This window comes from Neofelis nebulosa, chromosome 1, assembly GCF_028018385.1.
Source record: "Neofelis nebulosa isolate mNeoNeb1 chromosome 1, mNeoNeb1.pri, whole genome shotgun sequence".
NCBI lineage: Eukaryota > Metazoa > Chordata > Mammalia > Carnivora > Felidae > Neofelis > Neofelis nebulosa.
The window spans coordinates 239,517,160-239,536,893 of NC_080782.1; the positions used below are offsets into that span (position 1 = coordinate 239,517,160).

Here is a 19,734-nt window from a genome sequence, read left to right on the forward strand (position 1 = left end):
GCCTCTGGGCGCGGCCTTGCCGGGAGAACGGGAGAAGCCACACAAGGGACGAGGTGGTACTGGGGAGGGGTGACTGCAGTGGGCGTGTGGAAAGACAGACATGTGGGCGTGGGGATTTCTGAGAACCAGCTGACGGAACTGGTCTTGGGGTGTCACAACTGCCTGCAGGGCGTTGAGTGTCCAAGAATTAACAGGTGGGTGGGGAAAACCTTCTAGACTTCTGGGACACGGGAGTTGAGGCGTGTCGTGCTGGGCACAGACAAGTAGGAACTGCGGGGTGGGACACCGCACAGCCGTGGGCAGGGCGGGCGACCGCGAGCGGGCAGCCCGGCCGCAGTGGCTGCGGCGGGGGGCTGTTCGGAGGTGGGGTGCGGAGGCCCTGGGAATGTGGAAGCAGGGGCAAGCCCTCGAGCACGGATGGGGGACTGACAGGGTGCCGCCCTGGGATCCGGGAGAGAAGCGCCGGTGTCCTGAGACCTTGGACAAGCAGCCCCCAAGGGAGAAGTCCGGGAGAAAGGAAGGGAGCCGGGGGCCTCACGTGTGTGGGGACCAGGCGGTGGGGCGTTAGGGGGAGGACGTGCTGTGGGGGGAGCGGGTGGTGGCTTTGAATCCCCCCCTTGTGGTCACCGTCACAAGCCTGTGTGTCAGTGAAAGTAAAGAGGATGAGGGGGAGACAGACGGGACTTGGGAACAGGGCCTGCCTTTTCCTTGGAGCAGAGCTGGGGCGGAGATGACGGTGGCAGTGGGTGCCGCTCCCCCTGCGGAAGCCCCGGGCCACCGTGAGACACCCCGTCAGGGTTCGACGAGGGGGGCTTCGAGTGGGGCCAGGGCACCGAGTCCTAGAGCAGCCCCCCCCCCCCCCACCCTTGGGCCCCCTGCTCTGTAAGCGGCCCCTGCCTGCAGAGAAGACGTGGGCTTGCTGCATGAGAACAGGGCAGAATCGGGGTGCTCTCCGGGACGCCCCCTCGTGCGGGGCCGCGCCCATCGCCAGCCCATAGCCTGACGCGGCTGTGCTTCCCCTTCCCAGCAAGAGGGCTTTGCCATCTACTCCGAGTACTGTAACAACCACCCGGGCGCCTGCGCGGAGCTGTCCCGCCTGATGAAGCAGGGCCGCTACCGACACTTCTTCGAAGCCTGCCGCCTGCTGCAGCAGATGATCGACATCGCCATCGACGGGTTCCTGCTGACGCCGGTGCAGAAGATCTGCAAGTACCCTCTGCAGCTGGCCGAGCTGCTCAAGTACACCACGCAGGAGCACAGGTGAGGGGCAGGTGCCGCTGGGGGACGCGCACCGGAGCCTGCGCACCCCGCCCCCAGGGGGGCACTCGGGGCTTCGCGGAGTGGCGGTGACGGGCTGGCTCACGCGTCCTCTTGACGCTCTCGCTGAGCATTGGGGAAGAAGCTGTCGTGTCGCTTCGAACGTTCAGGGTTACTCTGAAGTCTGAACTAGGGTCATCGAAGAGGCTCCGGAATATCTGTTCCTAGAGATGCTCAACATTTAAGAATAATTCTTTTTTTTTTTTTTTTTTTTTAATTTTTTTTTTTAATGTTTTTTTATTTATTTTTGGGACAGACAGAGACAGAGCATGAACAGGGGAGGGGCAGAGAGAGAGGGAGACACAGAATCGGAAACAGGCTCCAGGCTCCGAGCCATCAGCCCAGAGCCTGACGCGGGGCTCGAACTCACGGACCGCGAGATCGTGACCTGGCTGAAGTCGGACGCTTAACCGACTGCGCCACCCAGGCGCCCTAAGAATAATTCTTAAACTGTGTCATGAGCACACGGGGGTTTGTGTTGTCTGTTGGTCCTTATAACTCACGTATATCCTACAAATGCTCTTCTGTAGCTACTCAGTAGTTAATAAATAAAGACCTACACCGGCGTAACTTCAGTTTCGGAAACAGTCTGCTTCCCGTCCTCTAGCAGCTCACCCCCAGAGCGCTGTCATGTACTGCAAGGAGAAGTTACTTTACGGAAGGGTGAGGACTGCCAGAGTTTAAACCCTGAAAGAGTGGGGAATCTCGAGGGTACAGGGTAGTGTGTAGGGTCAGGTTGGAGAAGCATCCCCCCGAGGTCCCGTCTGGCTCTAAGCCCTTTCTTGCCCAACCTGGGTGCTCACTCCGTCTCCATAATCCGTTCCACCCCGTACACCTTGCGCTTTGGGGCACGGGACTTCTCATCGTGGTCACCCGAATGCTCCATTTCCTTGTCCCTAAGTTTGTCCCTAAGTTCTTCTGGGGGAGCTAATTATTAAGTTGCTACTTAACAGCAACTCACTGTTTTCCTGCATGCACAGAATAACGCATAACCGTGCTGTGATTATTTGTGAGATCTCACCCACTGGGTGTTGGAATGGGCACGCCGTTCTCTGCCACTCCCCAGGATGTGCAGGACCCAGTTGTGCGTGGTGCCTTTAAGTGGCACTGGTTGGGTTATTGCTGTGTTTTCACCAGGCCGCAACCGGAATGCCAGCTGGATACCAAGGTTTTGGGATAAAGCTTGCTATTTTAGGTAAGACTCAAACCTCATTCCTGACATCCGTGCCACTGGTACAAAGCTTTCAGTGTACCTACCCGTAGCCCTTGAAAGGATGACCTGGAAAGGTTCTAGGATGCAGAGAGGGGGACAGGATTGTACCCAGAGGAAATCTGCCTTGCCACACCACAACAGTGCTGGCTTTTCACAGCTAACTGTTGCCCGGAGAGCAATCAGATTCTCCCCGGCAGTGCCTGGCCCTGCAGGGTGTGCCGGATGGAGCCATCTTTTGTCCTGTCTGTTGCCGGACTCCTGTGGAGACATGGGGCTTGCAGAAGGAATCCTTTTACAATTAGATTGGAAGGTGGAAAGAGAAAAAGAGCTGGGTTGCCAAACAATAGACCCTATAGACATGGATGTTAAAGAATTAAGATTAAAGGAATAAGAGAAAGGCATTCATTGAAAGAGGTAAGAGAGAAGAGAGCTATATATATTTCTATTTCTATTTCTGTTTCTGTTTCTGTTTCTGTTTCTATTTCTGATGGGAAAATCAGAAAACTTGAGTGGAAGCAAAATAGCAAAGTTAAGAGAGCCACACATTTAAAGAAAATGTTCAAGAATGAACACACAACATGATGAGGAACCAGAGAAAATAGATAAGAGTAAAAAGAGACATCTTGACAGACATGGGCAAGCAGATTGGTACGTTCTCAGGTGGGAGGTGTATGTCCAGAAGTCTGTAGATCATCCTTCAACAGTTGGTTTTTCTCTTCTAAGGGCATTTCTCACCGTGAGGCATTTGTGTATTTTGGCTACTACCCTCCCCCCCCCCCCCCACCCCAATCCTTTTAAAGGAAATGACAGAAAGCCCATTTCCCTGTCTTCATTCAATAAAACAAAACAATTAAAAAAAAAAAACATTCTGTTCTGCCTCTTTCCTAGGATTGACAGAAAATCTTGTAGGAAAACATATACAATAATTTTGTGCACTCTTCTTCATTGCCTGAGGCCTGGGGTGAGTGGTGGCTCCCATTACTTTGGCAGCCCCCTTGTATCCGTTTTGGTCTTCCATCGTGCCCCGCTTCTGAGTGTGAACGGGCCTGTTTAAAGACAGCGAGGTCTGCCTTGTGGGGGAGTGCCCAGGGACTTCCCAGGAGTGGAGTTTAATTGTGTTTGCTAAATAAACAAGAGTCTGCTTCCAAGGCTTTCTTGTCCTGACTGCGCAGGAGCATCTGAATTCGGTGCAACTGAGATCCAAAGGCTCCGTCTATCCCGTGAGACACAGGAACGTGCCAGAAAGTGAAGAATTCAGCTCATTAGCTGGATGATTGGTTTACATGTCCCCAAATTATTAATGCCGAGCAAACTGGAATGTAAAACTTCCCAATACTAGACATGCCCTGCCCGAGTCTGTGTGTAGAGTATAGCTGTAATTTATTTTTCCAGTACCTCCAGTTTTAGAAACCTGGGGAACAGCAGCCTGCTCCAGGGAACACTTATTTGATCTGACTGCAGGATATGGAAGCACCAGAAATGAAGGTCGTTCAGTGAGGTGAATACGGTGTTAGCGTTTACATAACACCCCGTCCAGCTTCTGTGGCTCATGTCCCCTTTGTGTCCTTTCCTGAATATCATCACAGATGAGGCTCAGAGCGGATAATTAGTCTCGAGAATGGTTACTGATTGTTAGAGTACTTTATATAGCAAAACTGGCTGTAAGAGAACCAAAGCAATAATGAAGACTGTGCTTTCTTTATTGATGAAAATAATCTATTGTCACTGTGACTAAAACTTACTTCTTGTGGCATTCACTTTCATTCATTGCGATTTCTGGGAAATGAATGAAAACATTCTTATTCCAAAGAATTCTGGATTGCGTTCGGTCAGCTCCCTTAACCTATGGAGACTGTAGTCTATTCATAGAGGAAAAAGAAAAAGGGAACAATGGCCGTTATTTAGATGCCACGTCGTCCAGACTGTTGGTATACAAATCGGGGATGGGGGGCATGACTTAGTCAGTCTGCCTTTGCAGGTTTCAGGTTATATGGCTAAAATGAACCTCCTGCTTTTCAGTGATTACAACAATACAAAGGCGGCCTACGAAGCCATGAAGAACGTAGCCTGTTTGATCAATGAGCGCAAGCGCAGGCTGGAAAGCATCGACAAGATAGCACGGTGGCAGGTGTCCATCGTGGGCTGGGAGGTAAGTGCGAACCCCTTCCTGCACCTGCTGCGCCGCCCAGCACTGTGCACCCCTTCCCTCGCTCCGGTCTAGCTTGATGCCATACTTCAGCATCCTGTGACGGACACTTCGTATTCTTGGCTTTCACGGTGTCTGTATTTTGAGGCACGTGCTCGACCTTAACAGTCAGCTACTTGACGCCTCACCTGCACCAAGAAATCAACTCTGAAGCGTGTCTGTAATTCATTTATTGTTTACACTGTCTCTCCTGCTGGGAAGTACGCTCCATGAAGGCAAACGGAGAACCCTTAAAATACACAGTATAGCGTGGGGGGAGTCCGGACTCCGGACTCACACTGCGTGCGTCCGAACTGGTCTGATCTGGGCCAGATCAATATTTTCACCCACAAGGTGGGGTTGAAGACGCTACCTGCCTCACAGGGCTGTTGTGAGGACTGTCTAAGACGGTGGTAAACGCAGTCCTTGGCACAGCCCGTCGGGATGGTCTGGCGTGCGTATTTATTTATAAACACGACAACCATGGCAGCGTCTGGCGCTGCTCTAAGCCGTTTTTATACGCGAACTCATTTCAGCCTCTCAGTGACCCTATGAGGTAGGGACTGCTGTGGCCTCCACTGAACTGATAGGGAGCGGAAACACGCATGGGCAGGGAGCTGGCTCAAGGCCACCCAGCCGGAGAGTGGCACACCCGGATTCCAATCTAGTCAGGCAGCCTGGCTTCAGAGCGCCTGCTGGTGACCGCCAGACCCTATGGCAGTCATTGAGAACGATCGGCTGGTGCTGTTCGATTGTGCTTGGACCAAGTGAGATTCGTCCTGCATCAAATCGATTGGTCAGAACACACTGTCCCGAAGGATTAAGAAAGTTTGGATGGAGAAGTTAGGTTTTTAACTAAAGTAGGTGATGGCCGTGAACGTTGGGAAGAAATACTTCTATTTCAGGGGCCGTAGAGACTTGTGGAGCTTGAATGGGCCCTCGGACATCACTGTGTTTAACCCTCTTACTTTGTAAGTGAAGAATCTGGGGCACAGAATTGCTATAGGCAAGGAAGCAGAACTGTTTTAGAGTCAAGATTTTCTGCCTCCACAAAATGTTGTGTGTGACCGGGACTGAAGGAGAATAAAAATCTTAGAGATCAAAGGCCGGTGTCGTACCCAATACCATAAAGGTACATTGGGTTAGACCCGACCTAATACTGTAAAGGTGTATTTTTCCTTGTGTTCTTGGACTGTGGCATTGAGGGGATAATTTAGTGTCAGAAGTTCACCGATCTCTGGTTGGCAGTTTGTCACGTGGCCTTTTGTTTCCAAGATCCGAAGCTAGTTTTTATTCTGGGAGCCGCTGTGTATACCAGACGGGAGAGCCCGAGCCCCAGGGTCGATAGCGCGGAGTTCCCACCCGTAGGAAGCCTCTGTGGTGGCCTTCTTCTCCCAGGAGCAGCCATTTCAGACGGGGTGGAGTCTAGTGACCCAGCACGTTTGCCACCGGGAATACACCTCACAACACAGAGACGCTGTAACATTTCCCGCTGAGTAGGAGGTAAAGAAAGGAAATTTCACATACAGGGAGACGAACAGCCCGAGATTCGCGTGGCCTCTTGAGCCCCGCTGACCCGCGGACGGGTCTCCTGTGACTGGAAGGTCCGAGAACAGACCGTGTCAGGACCTCTTCCTGTCTCCGTGACGCGTGAAGGAATCGGGATGGGGAGACCGTGAACTGTGTTTTCCTCCCTCCAGGGGCTGGATATCCTCGAGCGGAGCTCGGAACTGATCCACTCCGGGGAGCTGACCCAGGTCAGCAGGCACGGCAAGAGCCAGCAGCGGACGTTCTTCCTGTTTGACCACCAGCTGGTGTCGTGCAAGAAGGACCTGCTGCGCAGGGACGTGCTCTACTACCGAGGCCGCACGGACATGGACGAGGTGCGGCTTGTGGACCTGGAGGACGGGCGGGACAAGGACTGGAACCTCAGCGTGAAGAACGCCTTCAAGCTCGTCAGCAAAACCACCGACGAGGTTCACCTGTTCTGTGCCAAGAAGCAGGAAGACAAGGCAAGGTGGCTGCAGGCCTGCGGCGACGAGAGGAGGCGCGTGCGAGAGGACCGTGAGATGGGTGAGCGGTGCCTCTGCCCTCCCCTCCCGCCCCAGCCGCGTCCCCCCCCCCCCCCCCACCCCAGCGGTCAGCTCTTCCCCGCCCCCCGCCCCGGGGTCAAGTAGACCCCTTGCAGAAAAGAAGCGGGATCTGCAAATCCCGAATACGGTTGACCCCACGCACAGTCAGAAAGCCCGCGTGTTAACTTTTGACGACTGACAGCCTGCTGCTGACCGCAGAGCCTTACGGCTAACGTAGTCGATTAACACATGTACGGAGCTTGTGCCGTTTAATCCCAAGATGTGGATACTGTTGCTATACCCATTACTATAGGTGAGGAAATTGAGGCTCAAGGCACTTACCCACTCTTCTAGCATGACCACTTAGCATTTAAAGCCAGCTCAGGGGCGCCTGGGTGGCGCAGTCGGTTGAGCGTCCGACTTCAGCCAGGTCACGATCTCGCGGTCCGTGGGTTCGAGCCCCGCGTCAGGCTCTGGGCTGATGGCTCGGAGCCTGGAGCCTGTTTCCGATTCTGTGTCTCCCTCTCTCTCTGCCCCTCCCCCGTTCATGCTCTGTCTCTCTCTGTCCCAAAAATAAATAAAAAACGTTGGAAAAAAAAAAAAAATTAAAAAAAATAAAGCCAGCTCAGTGTCACCCCGACACTGGGCCACACTCTGGTGACTGTCATCCAGGCCATGGGAAATACCGGATGATCCTCGAGGCCGCCTCTTCAGGTGTACCTTTAAAGCACTTTAAATTTACCTTGCTGCCCTAGTCCATTCAGACCCAAGACCTTGGCCCACCTGTTTCCCCATCTCTCTCGTGCATGAAGCTGAGGACCGTGCACCCTGTCCTACGATTCAAGCACTGCTTCCTCCTGTCGCCCTTACCGTCCCAGGGTCTGCTCGCCTCCAGGTACTGATTAGCCCTAAAAGCCGGAAACTGTCAGGCCCGGTCTGTAAGCCTAAGGTGCAGGGCCTTCCAAGCACATTAGGGTTTTGAGCACCAACTGTCGGACAGATGTCAGGATGCCACAGGGACCAGGGGCCTTAAAGGTGAGGTGGAATGAGGATATTCATCTCTGCGGCCCACGTAAGCCCAGACCGTAAAGGTTACATAGTGCAGGACAGAAAAGCCACCCATTGCCGCGACGAAAGCTAGAGTGGAAACCTGGGCCCACCCCCGCCCTGTCCTTGCTCTACGGATCCGTGTTGTACCGATCCTAGGCTTCGCCACGGATCTGAATCTCACCCACAGGAGGGTCTGTGGGATCCTACGTTAGGGCAGGAAGGGGTTTAGGAGTCAGTCTGGCTCACTCACCGTCAAGCAGGAATCTCCTCTGAAACACTGAACCTCAACCCCTAGTGACACCTGTAGCCCTCATTACTCATAGGGGACCCCTTCGGCTAAGTGGACGTCCCCCTTTTACCAAGAGGAAAGCTGCTTCCCAGCAGCTGCCATATATCGGTGCCACTTTTGACTGGGGTCTCACTGGAGTAAGACTCCTCACTCTGTCATGCTGAGAACTCCTCAAATATTTGCAAAGATCCCAATTTTACCTGCCATGTAAGGTCATCTAGTGTAGGCCCTGACATCATTTGTAAGTTGGAATATTGCACTTTCCCCTCAGATGGAACCAGTATTGCAGGGGGCATCCTAAACACGTCTCAACTCTGTCCCTTGACAGAAAGAAAGACGAGCCTTGATTTTATACCTTTCTCTAGTACACTGCTTCCCTTGTGGCTGGTCCTCAGAAGACGTGAATGAATGAGTGGATGAATGAATGAATGGGGCACTCTGGGAGTCTCTGGACTGGGTGAATGTGGAATGAACGAGGGTGGCCCCGGGTCCTTGCCAGGCATGTTATGTTAGTCCAGTGCCTGTCACCTCGTGTGTGGAGAGATCGGGGAGGTCCGCCATAAGGCAGGCTGGGCATGGAGGGCCGGAGTGGGGCAGAAGGCCCGTGCGGGTCCAGGAGCAGCAGAAGCCAGTGTATGGCACCTGAGGGAGGGGTCAGGACCTGTCAGACGTCAGCTCGGTCAGGGAGCCACGGCCCAGGGAGCAGCTGGGGAGCTGAGTGTGACGGCGGAGGCTGAGCCCTGATTTCCTTCTCCTGGGTGTAGAGCCTGCCTCCGGGAAGAAGCTTTCTTGCCGGCCTAGGAGCCAGCCTGACAGACTTGGCCCTCCTCTGTCTCTGGCCTTTGCTCTCTCTCCACGTCCTGCGTGCAGGGGCCTGCTGTTCCCCCCCACCTCACCCACTCCGTGCAGACAGCGAACTTTACAGGGGAAGTTCAAGGCACGTGCTCTCGACAGTTGGGGTACAAAATCCAGTTCCCATTACGCAGATGTTCAAGGTGGAATCGCTCACTCGGCTTTCACAGCAGGTGGGCGAGTCGACCCTGGGACTCCTTCGATTTGCCCTCTCCTCCTAGGGCCTCACCCTTTATGGTTGTGATTTGGGTGACCCTACGTGGACGTGCGTCTGGGTCTGCACAAGTGGCCTGTGTGTCGTTATTAACAGCACCCCATGTCACCCTTTAACATGTCCTTGTAGGGAGCAGGTTATGCGAGTGTCCGTCCCGGGGACAGTCCTTGCTACTTACTTCTCCATTTGTAAGCTTCTCAGTGTCCCTTGGTTCCTCACGGAATGAGGTTTTCTGCTCCAGGTTATGGTTCTGGTTTTACTCTGCAGTGGCTTCACTTGTTTTGAATGTGTATCATGTCTGTTTCTAAATCCAGGAATGGAAATTTCAGAAAATCAAAAGAAACTCGCCATGCTAAATGCTCAAAAGGCAGGACACGGGAAGTCAAAGGGTAAGTTTTGAAGGACGCTTCGTCTCCCCATCTCCTTCGTGGGAATCGGTATCGGAACTCAGATCAAGGCGAGCGCCCGCGGTGGTTAGCCCGCTGACGACCAGCCTTCAACGAGGGGGAGGCGTACAGGTGATGGTACGGGTCTGTCAAAGTGACAGGGCCTCCAGAAATGGGCGGTCCAAAACAATCTGCATTTGCTTTTGAGTGGGAGTGTGTTTCAGTAGTTGCCTACATTTGAATGTGAGCCTGTAAGATCTAGGTCACCTTCTAGACCTCCGTCCTGAGGAGGTGCCGGCATTCTTCCCCGGGCCCGGCCAGTTTGCCAGTCTGAGGCAAGCCAACAGCTCCTGCGTGGTCTGGCCACGGCCGGAGGCAGTCTCCGGCCCCAAACTGCTCGTCAGTGCAGGCTGCATTCGAGTTTAGAGAAGAAAAACGCGCCTAAAAGTGCAGGATGTGAAGAGATGAGTTAGGAAGGCACGCCAGCCAGTATGGAGCAGGGCCCCCCTGCCCTGCACGCGCTGTGAAATTAGCAGTGCTCAGGTCACGCCCGGGGGTCCCGATGTGCAAACAAAGATTTATTTTTACAGTGCGTATGATACACATGATCTCGTCCAACAGGAATGAAATAATAAGGATTTTTATTCCAAAAATATTTGTCATGTTCTTAGAAACTTCTATTCAGGTCAACTTTTCTAAGGACAATGTGTCCTATGAATTATGTCCCATTCAGTATGTTTGTAACCGAAAATGGGAAAACAAGACCCAGTTGAGCCCAGGACGGGCCAGGGGACTGGAAGATTTCATTACCAAAACAGCACTTAACCTTGCCATTGCCCTGCTGCTCCCTCCCCTCAAATGCAGACACACACCCCCCCCCCCCACCTCCCACTGACTTACAAATACCTTGAAGGCAGAAACACCTATTGTTTGTGAGCCTCTTCACTTGAGTGGCAGGTGACTAGTAAATATCACCTGTCAGAATCTGTTAGTTTGCTGTTAGTTTGCGTTGCTGTCTTTCAGGAGCGCTGGCTCAGCAGCTGGGCACCCGGGCACCCCCGAAAGGAAGGCACCTCTTATGTGGGAAGGCCGAGAGAGCCTCCTGCCAGTCCAGACCAGGGCAAGGATGCCTTCTGCCCTGAGTCCTGGCTCCTTCGGGAACCCACGCTATTTCCTCCTGCCACGCTGACTTTCACAGTTAGCTTGTGATCTCGTAGCTAGTTTTAATAAGCCTTTTTCATTACCTCTGCGCAGATTGAAAACCCCTATCCCAATAAGACACTTTCGATTTAGCAATTCAGTTCGGGGTCCCTGTTCTAAGCACATCCCTTACATTAGCTCACAGCTGTCATAGCAACCAGGAGGTGCTGTTATCCCCACTACAGATTCAGGGAGTGGGGGTGCAGAGAAATCAAATAATTTCCCAAATAATTATCCTGAATAATCACAGCCAGTAAGCGGCAGAGGAGGATTTGGGCCAGGGCAGGCTGGGCCACAGGCTCTCGGAGCATTTCACTGCTTCTCATCGCGAGCAGCCCTGATCCTGCCACTCCCGCTGCGTGAGCGCAGGTGATGGTCACAACCTCTCTGGGTTTCAGGTCCCCTCCCCGGAGGGTTTTTGTGACGCCACCTAATCCATGGCTGCACACGCAGTGTCTGCACATAAGCAGCGTCGTGATGGCTCGTAGATGTCCTCCGGGTGCGTGTGGATTAAGAATCAGCTGAGAATTCGAGTGTTGGTGCTGTTTTTCCTTTTCGGCTGACGAGTGACGCTGGGTCCCTGTTCCGTCCCCCTCCCCCCTCGGGTTAGGCTACAGCGCGTGCCCGGTGGCCCTGCCGCACCAGAGCTTGCACCCCCTTCACCAGCGCCACGTGACCGTGCCCACCAGCGTCCCCCAGCAGCAGGTGTTTGCCCTGGCAGAACCCAAGAGGAAGCCTTCGCTCTTCTGGCACACGTTCAACAAACTCACCCCTTTCAAGAAGTGAAAACGGAAGGCCGCACTTCTGCTGAGGTGTCCGCAAAGAGGAGAACCAGTTTTGTTTCTCGCGTGCTGACCCCAGTGCTGGGAACTTGTTTCGGGGGGATCCGTGGGGAACAGAAGGGCGCAGACGCACCTCAGCGTTCAGAGGCCCGGCTCCCCCCTCGGAGGGAGGCGAAGGTCGTGAGGCGCGGCCCCGATGTCCACGAGACCCCTCCGTGATCTGTGCCGAGCCGGCCGGGCCGTGGGAACCAGCGACGACCTCAGGGAAGCCGAGCGGTGACCCCAGCTGGCGTCGCCATGACGGGCACGCACAGTGCTGCCCTTCCTGAGGACAGACCGGATCGCACTGTCACCGTTGCAAGTGGGTTCCAGGGGGACGGTAGTGATGGGGTTGGCGCCAAGGTGTCTCGCCAGCACCGGTAAGCCTCTCTTCCACAGTGTTAGGGGACTTCCCGCCACAGCGCGCGTGGCCATCGTGTCCCCTGGTGTCCTCTGCATTGTTGCCAAATAGCGGCGCAGGCTGCCTCTTGCCAGATGCGTCCCCCCAGGCTGGAGGGGCGAGCACCGTGAATCCCTCACGCGGAGGGCAGTCGGGGTCACTGAAGCCTCCTGAAGCTGCCGCTGCTTACGGGAGAGAGTGCCGCGTCCCGCCGCGGGCTGGTGTCATCCCGACCTCCCCCCCCCCCCCCCCCCCCCCGGCGGGCACCCTCCTGCCGGAGCGCGGCGGAAGTCACACGCACTCACACGCTGTGACCTAACAGACTAATCGGACGCACCTGTTCGTGATATGAAACCCCCCACCTGCTTTAATTTTATGATAAATTAAATAACGTACCTGCAGCAGTTGCAAGGCGTTCTTAGAACATCCGAGGTTTTCCCATCAGTTGTTTTGGCGTCCCCACCAATCCAGTGACGGCGACCCGAACGGTCGGCCGAGAAAGCACGCGGTTCCGAGCAGCCCCCCTCGGGACCCGAAGCCGACTTCGCCTGCATAAACTCCACACCCAGCAGGGCCAGCCACGGCCTTACTGTGCTGTCAGGAGGGTTCCGGAGATTCGTTCCGTAAGAATGAACGAAAAGTACACGTCGCCCCAGACACGGCCGTCCTCTGTCCCGGAGGCCACGTGGGCCGATACCGGTCGGTCGTAATCTCCTTGTCTTCGTCCGCGTTGTAAACCCGGATGGAAAGAACTCGGAGCGCGTCTCAAGAAGACGGGCTTTGCAAGGGCGACGCCGTTGAAACGCACCTGGGGCGCCGGACGGGGCAGCGCGGGACACGCCTGTGGCTTCTGCTTGAGAAGCCCTTGCCGTGCGCTCCCCTCGGGCCCGTTTCCCGGCGGCCGTGCTTGACGAGAAAACCGGAGCGCCGTGGCCAGAGGGGTAACTGTGCCTCCGAGGGTCCGGTCCCCTCCTTTCTCCCCCACCTCCCCTCCACCCAGGGCTGGCCCCAGAGGAGGTGACGTCACGCGTCGAGGAGACAAGACCTTGGACGTCGAGCGGGCCTCGGAGCACCATCTGGAAATCGGACCCGTCCCGACCCCGCTCCGCCGCGTCGAGGTGCTCACCCGCGTGTCGTGTCGCCGCGAGCCGGTACTGCCCCGTGGCCGGCCGCCCGGGGCTGCTTCCGGGGCCCTTAGCGCCCCGGGTCCCGGGAGGACGGCGGCGTCCGCGAGGGGGCTGCTCGGGAGGCGCTGTGGCTCTGCGGCCAGGCGAGTGCGTGCGTCGCTGTTCCGGGTCCGAGGAGAACGCCCCCTTTTAGTTGCGTTTATATAACTGACCCTTCTACTAACAAAATGCAATGATAGATTTCGAAAACCACACTTAAGTGCTTTTTGTGGGCCCCTTAGTGACAGCCGTAGGAGTCTCTGTGCTAAACGGAGTCGTTAGTCTATAGGACAATTTTGGACAGTTGTTTTGTTTTAATCTAAGAAAATTGCTTTAGGGAAGAAAAGAGAAACATTTGCTTATGTCACATTTTTGATGAGGATTGAATTCAACTGAAGAACCAGTTCAGGGCTTCCATTTACTGATATTAATGCGTAGTGAGGAGGGGCTTAAATTCTGTGACCAGGGTTGATTTCCCGGCCGAGCCCCAGCTTCTGGGTGCCACCTGTCCCTCCGTGGATTCTCTAACAGAAGAAGGAAGCTCGGACCCCAGGGCCTTTACGAGGCTGCCCCCGTGAACTTGGGACAGTGTGGAGAGTCACACGATCAAATCTCCACCCTGAGTGGATACTGCTTGAAATCTTAGGCGATTTTGAAAACTGAGACTTTTTTTTTTTTTTTAAGGTAGAATGCCTTTGACGCGTTTAAATCTGTTTGTCTAGCTTGAGTTTTTTTTTTTGTTTTTCTGTTTTTTTTTTTAACCAAACGCCTGAGTTCTATAAAGAATACGTGGCTCAAGTATTCTAATCGTAGGTTTGCCAAACTTTCCTCCTTAATTTAAGTCACGTGTTCCTCTTGGGAAGGAAAAGAGAAGCCAAGAGCCTCCCGTGTGCATTCTGTATGTTTGGGAGTCTTGCTTTTCCCTGTTTGTCTCATTTTAACCCCCCTTGCATACTCTGGATGCCCCCCAGCCCCCCCCCACACATGCTCACACACAATCACAAAGATGGCACAACACTTTGACAAAGTTCACTTATTCTATTATTTATATTTCAGAATTTGCCAACTCTTTTGGAAGACCACTCAAATGACCGTGAGTCAAAAGCAGCCTTCTCAGTTTTAATCCTACCAAAAATGCACAGCAACCTTGCAGTAAATCGTAAACCATCATAAAATGGGACATTTGTAAAATCCCAGAGAAACACCATTCTGTATCTTTGGCCCACAGATAAGAAAAAGGATGACAGCAATGTGCTAGAGCTTTCGCGGGGTCCCTTCTTCATAGTGTGATTTTCAGTAGATCTCCTCTTTTCCCTGATAGATCTGATGTTGTTGTGGAAAACATTTCACCCCCGGGCTCCATGCTGTTTCTGAGCATTGTTGTGCCTTTTTATACCTAGTCCAGACAAAGACCAACTCCAAGCCTGTTCAGAAAATCCCCTCGATCCTACGTTGCTGTTGTCTAGACACAAAGCAAAAGTGCATTTAATTCAGACTTTGTTTCACGATGGAAATCTTTTTGTAAAAGCCACAATCCAGCGTCTGTAAGTTGGAAATAAATCTCTAGTGCCCCAATTGCTGGTCTTTGTCAACACAAATAAGTCCACTTATTTACCCGAATAGAGCAGCCCGAGTACCTGGAGTCAGGAAGAAGCGTGCTGTATGGTTGTTTTATGGAAGAGAGCAGAAACACATGTGTCCCTCACAGGCCAGCGGTGACAAGTGTGGATAAATGTCCCTTTGGTGGCTGACAGGCCAGGGATGCTGGACACAGATCGGCGAGGTCAGACCGCTCAGAAGCAGGTGTCCCTGTGATAAGCTTACCCTACAAATGTCCTTGTCAGAATTCCACTCGGCTGATGCTGTTATCTCAGCATGCGCGCAGCAGACGTAGAGTTCAAATGGTTTTGAATAGAATAAGCAGCCAACTGTCGGATCTCGAAAAGAGAAACCCAGAAGCTTAAATATTTGATGCAGACATACTTAGCTACAACACACTTCACTTCATTGTCTTAGTTATGTCATAGGCATCGACCTTCATGTTTAGAAAATACTTTCCTCTAACTGACTCTGTAATTTAATAATTGGTCTCTTTTGTAAATATCGGCATCAGTTGTGTTTACCCATTTTGCAAACTTCTAGTAACCTTTTCCTTGATTTTTAACCCATCAGCATCAAGACAATGTTGTTAAGCCAAGTGACAGCTTCGAAACTGATGAGTTAGCTGTTGACAGCTGAACTATGTTGTACCAGACTGCTATAACTTGACAGGTATTTCTGTTGAATGAAGTTTTTGTAAAAAGAAAAAAATAGGTATTATTTACAATGTTATTTGAATGATTTCTTGTAAATGCTGTGAATCTATATTTGTTGTTTTGTATCTGTATATTAAAGTTAATTTGCCAAACGGTTTCTGGATCTACAGCTCATTTCCTGACTGGACAGTGATAGACTTCCCTGTCAGTAAAAATTCATCCCTCAATGATCAGGCTTAAACCACTAGTCAAGTGTGAGAGAACGGGTCCCCAGGGGAACAGGGAGGAGCCGCTCGACTGAAGAAAGTCTGCACATGTTGGAAGGAGCCTGGTAAAGCCACACCCAGAGTGAAAAGGCCTTCTCTGTAGGAGCAGCTCTTGGATGGACGGTAGATGAGCCGCACAGGCCTTGACACGCCTTTCGCCTTTCGTTCCGGGTGGACATCGAGCCGCTTCACCAGGAGATCCGCTGCTTACCCTCTGGGGGCGGGGAACAGGCCTGAATTTCCTTCTCTAATCAACACTCAGACAAGTGAAGTAAATAGCCCATTGTTTGCAGTGAAAAGTATTCCCCAGAGGGTTGCCAGGCAGCCCGTCCCCACCACCTCCTTCCCAAACTGCTCTCTCCCTTCCCTCGGGCTGCCCTGGGAGGGGGGGTAGCGTAGGGGCAGGGGGCGGGGGAGGGTGAGCACTGGGAATCTGAAAGGCCTCCCCGGGGAGGCTCCCAGGGACCCAGCCGGTGCCATTTGTGGGAACTGGTAAAGAGGGCGGTGGGGGCTTTGCGGGAAGAGCTGAGGGGTAGCCGACCTCGGTGGAGCACGGCCTGCCTCGTGCAGCGGAGAGGCCAGCTGACCTGGGTAGTCCTCCCAAGGAGCGTCTGGTCGAAGCGGGGAGACAGGCACGTGGAGCTGTAGTGAAAGCTCATGGTGAAGTGAAGTGTGCAGCGCCGGTGGGGGGGGGGGGAGGGCGAGGGCCCCCCCAGCCCCGAAGAGCCTGGGTGTGTGGCTTGAATCCCACTGACGGGCCGCGTGAGAAACCGAGGGCGTCGAAGCCGGCTCCCAAAGGGCCTGCCAACCGGCGTGAGGTACTGGGACTTCGTTTCGTGGCCGAAGAATGCAAGGCGGGGAAATTGTGTGGGATTTGCTCAGCCCATCCCGGGGTCGGGGAAAAGGGTGGATTTCGCGCCAGGCCCGGGGTGAGCTGGGGGACCGTGTCCAGCGGCAGAGAGGCTGGAGGAGGGGGGGAGGCCGGACACAGGTGAAGGATGCTCAGCCGTGAGCCCGTCACGCGGCTGTGGAGACGAGGTGCGGTTTCCGGGTCCTGCCCCGGGGTGATGGCCGGGCGCTGGTGCCACCGACGGATGCAGGGAAGAAAGGCTGGGTTGGCGGGGGGGGGGGGGGGGGGCGTGTGACTCTCGGTCTACCCGCCGGACGCTGCGGCTCCAGAGAGAGGTGAGAGCGGGAGGTGCGGGTGGGAAGGAAGCCGAGGAGGGGATGGGCCCTGGACCACCCCCAGAGCGTGAACAGGCGGAGGAAGAGGACAGGGGAGCAGACAGGGACGGAGAAGGGGAAGGCGAGGGTGATGCCGGGTGGGGGAGGGGCAGCCACAGCAGGAGGGAGGAGTTGTCCCCGGGGTGGATGCTCGGGCTGCCCCCCTCCCCCCCACTAAGAAGCGACCGGAGGTGTCTGGGTGCGTTTACGGGGCAGGAGTTCAGGCTACTGGACGTCGGAAGAGAAAGCCGATTAGCTTCTGTCGCCAAACGAAATCCCGCACTGCCCTGTGATGCTGGTGCTGCCTTCCCTGCGGTACAGACGAGGAACGGACGCCTGGCGAGTGGAGGGGGTGTTACTTGTGTCCCATGGGACTTGCCCGGCCCGCATCCCCCATTCTCTGTGTGGCCTCTGCAGTCCAGCTAGGTTGTCCGAGCTGGTTCTCAACAGCCTCTGAGAAAACAGCGCTGTGTACGTTTGTCCTCCTGAGGCTATTTTTCAGTTAGAGATCCGTGTTAATAAACTCTGATGGGGGCAAAATGAAACGTTAATGATCACATGGCGTCCAAGAAACAGTTGCACCATGCTTCTTTCAGTGGCAGGTGGTGTGTGTGTGAAGAGAACGCGCGTTCAATACCAAGGTACACGCGGCGTCTACGATCACAGGACCCACGCAGAGGTTTGAGGGATCTCGTTAAATGAAGTCCGTTCCAGGGATCTGGAATCCCAGTAATCTGTCGCCCTGTTGGCCCGCCGTTGGCCCAAGGTCGGCGGGGAGGCGGCCGAAGCAAAGGCACACACGTCACTTTACGGAAAGACACCGGCTGTGGGGATTCCTTCTTGCAGACTCGGAAGTGCACCTCGCTTTCTCTCCCTTGATTAAAAAGGACGGGGGTGGGGGTGGGGGTAAAGAGCAGAGTTTTCTGAACAGATAGTGCTGGAAGATGCTGCCTGACTCCAGTCTGGCTGCAAGTTTTTTTTTTTCAACATTTATTTATTTTTTTGGGGACAGAGAGAGACAGAGCATAACGGGGGAGGGGCAGAGAGAGAGGGAGACACAGAATCGGAAGCAGGCTCCAGGCTCTGAGCCGTCAGCCCAGAGCCCGACGCGGGGCTCGAACTCACGGACCGCGAGATCGTGACCTGGCTGAAGTCGGACGCCCAACCGACTGCGCCACCCAGGCGCCCCTGGCTGCAAGTTTTGAAGCTCTTCCAAAACATCTTGTGCCTTACTCGGTTCCCTCCCCTTCCTGCTGTTTTGCAGACACATCCACTAGGGAATTCTGTGGCAGGAAGGCGTGATTTTATTTAGTGAGCCCTTGATTCCTGGTTTGTGCAGCACCTGCATGCAGCCCGTGGCCCTGGTTCAGGTAAGTGCGTTAGGAAACCGCTGCTTTGGTTTCGATTTAAGGCATGGGAGTCCCAAAGCAGCCCTTAATCCGTGTGTGACGATCGTGCTTAGTCATTGGCGAGGTAGGCAGCTGTCTGCCGAGTTTCGGGTAGGACAGGAGCACGCTGGTTTCAGAATTCATTTGCGGAAGAGGTGAACAGGAGACAAAAGCAGATCTTGAGGTTCTTCCAGAACCCTGCGAACTGGCTGGGAGGAGGGATGAAGCTACAGGAGGAGGCGTAAGGGTAGAGCCTCCCCGAGAGCTTTCTAGAGGAGCTCGTAGATTATTTGGCGCAAATTTGAGCCTGTGCATGTTTGTACGGATGGCCGTACTTCATCACTTACACGGCGTAGCTTGAAAACAAGCCCCTCAACATACGTTAAAGGAGAAATACGATGTGCAGGGCATGTGGAAGAAAATGTACTCGATGAGCGAAAATCTTTTGATTCTTAGATTCACGAAGTGTCAAGTCGGGGAGGGGTGTTCGGGGTTGTTTCTTCTCTCGCCTGTTACACGCAAGACGCAGAGCAGAAGCTCGGAGGCTGGCAGACCCACTGTGCGCCGCTCAGCTCGATTCTGGCAGGTCTTTTGTTAAACCGAGGGACCTTAACCAGAAGTTCAGTAGTGAAGGCACAGTGTAGGTCAAGCAAAGGAGACACAACCCAGAAACCCAGTCAGGACCTGTTGCGGGGGGGTCTAAAAAGCCGTAGCTCCAAAGTCCTTTGCGGTCTGTGTCCCTCTGCCCCCCGCCCACCCCCGGGGCAGTGTGTCAGTCAGATCTAGGAGATCACAGCAGAATCCCAGGGTCCTCGGCCCCGCGGGTTGGGCGTTCGGTGGGAGGGTCGCGTCTGTTCCCTGGGATTCACATGGATCCGGCTCAGGCAGGACCGTGGTCGCTTGTTTAATCTATTGCCCGGAGGGCTGCGTATCCAACAAGTGCCCAGCAACTCTGACGATTGGGCCCACGACACATGGCCACCGACCTTCCTCGCTGGGATGAATGCTCACCCCTGTGGCAGCAGGCGCCTCGCGTTAGTCAAGACGTGGGCTTAGCCGTCGGGAGGGAGCAGGCTTGCGGTGTACTTCTCTCTCGTGTCAGAGACGGGCCGGCGGGGCGGGTCTGGTCTGGGTGGCCATCAGGGACCAGAGGTTTTCTATCCCCGAAGGGTGGCTCTCCTTCAAGGAGTCCCAAGACGTCTCACCACCCCCCCCCCCCACGCACACCCCAGCCGCAGGGAGGGGCAAGGGGCCCGGGGAGGGTACGGCAGCCCTCCTCCCCGTGAAGCCTGTGGTCCTTGCACAGATCCCTTTTGTTCATTCCCACCGGCCAGAATCCAGTTTCCTCGTGTTTTCCAGGCCTCTGCCAGGGAGGCTGGGAAATGTCCAGTGCGGGCAGCCACGTGCCGCCTCAAACTTCTATTACGAGGAGCAAG

The 19,734-nt window shown here is 54.4% G+C and overlaps 1 protein-coding gene and 1 long non-coding RNA gene across 7 annotated transcripts in view; one reads left to right on the plus strand and one right to left on the minus strand.

Moving 5' to 3' along the window:
• The window catches only part of SPATA13 (spermatogenesis associated 13), a 351,830-nt gene extending 337,920 nt beyond the window's left edge, over positions 1–13,910 (plus strand). For all 6 annotated transcript variants that reach the window (XM_058689759.1, XM_058689767.1, XM_058689776.1 and 3 more), the window contains 5 exons: positions 1,028–1,260; positions 4,550–4,679; positions 6,416–6,788; positions 9,507–9,581; positions 11,389–13,910. In XM_058689759.1, coding sequence (XP_058545742.1) covers positions 1,028–1,260; positions 4,550–4,679; positions 6,416–6,788; positions 9,507–9,581; positions 11,389–11,564 — 987 coding nt within the window. In that variant the 3' untranslated portion in view covers positions 11,565–13,910. The remainder of the gene's footprint in view (positions 1–1,027; positions 1,261–4,549; positions 4,680–6,415; positions 6,789–9,506; positions 9,582–11,388) is intronic.
• Positions 13,911–14,189: 279 nt separating this feature from the next.
• Positions 14,190–15,564, minus strand: LOC131488245 (uncharacterized). Its single transcript, XR_009250131.1, has 2 exons — positions 14,781–15,564; positions 14,190–14,627 (listed from the first exon to the last, which is right to left on the minus strand). It is a non-coding gene; the product is annotated as an uncharacterized LOC131488245 (long non-coding RNA).
• Positions 15,565–19,734: the final 4,170 nt, after the last annotated feature.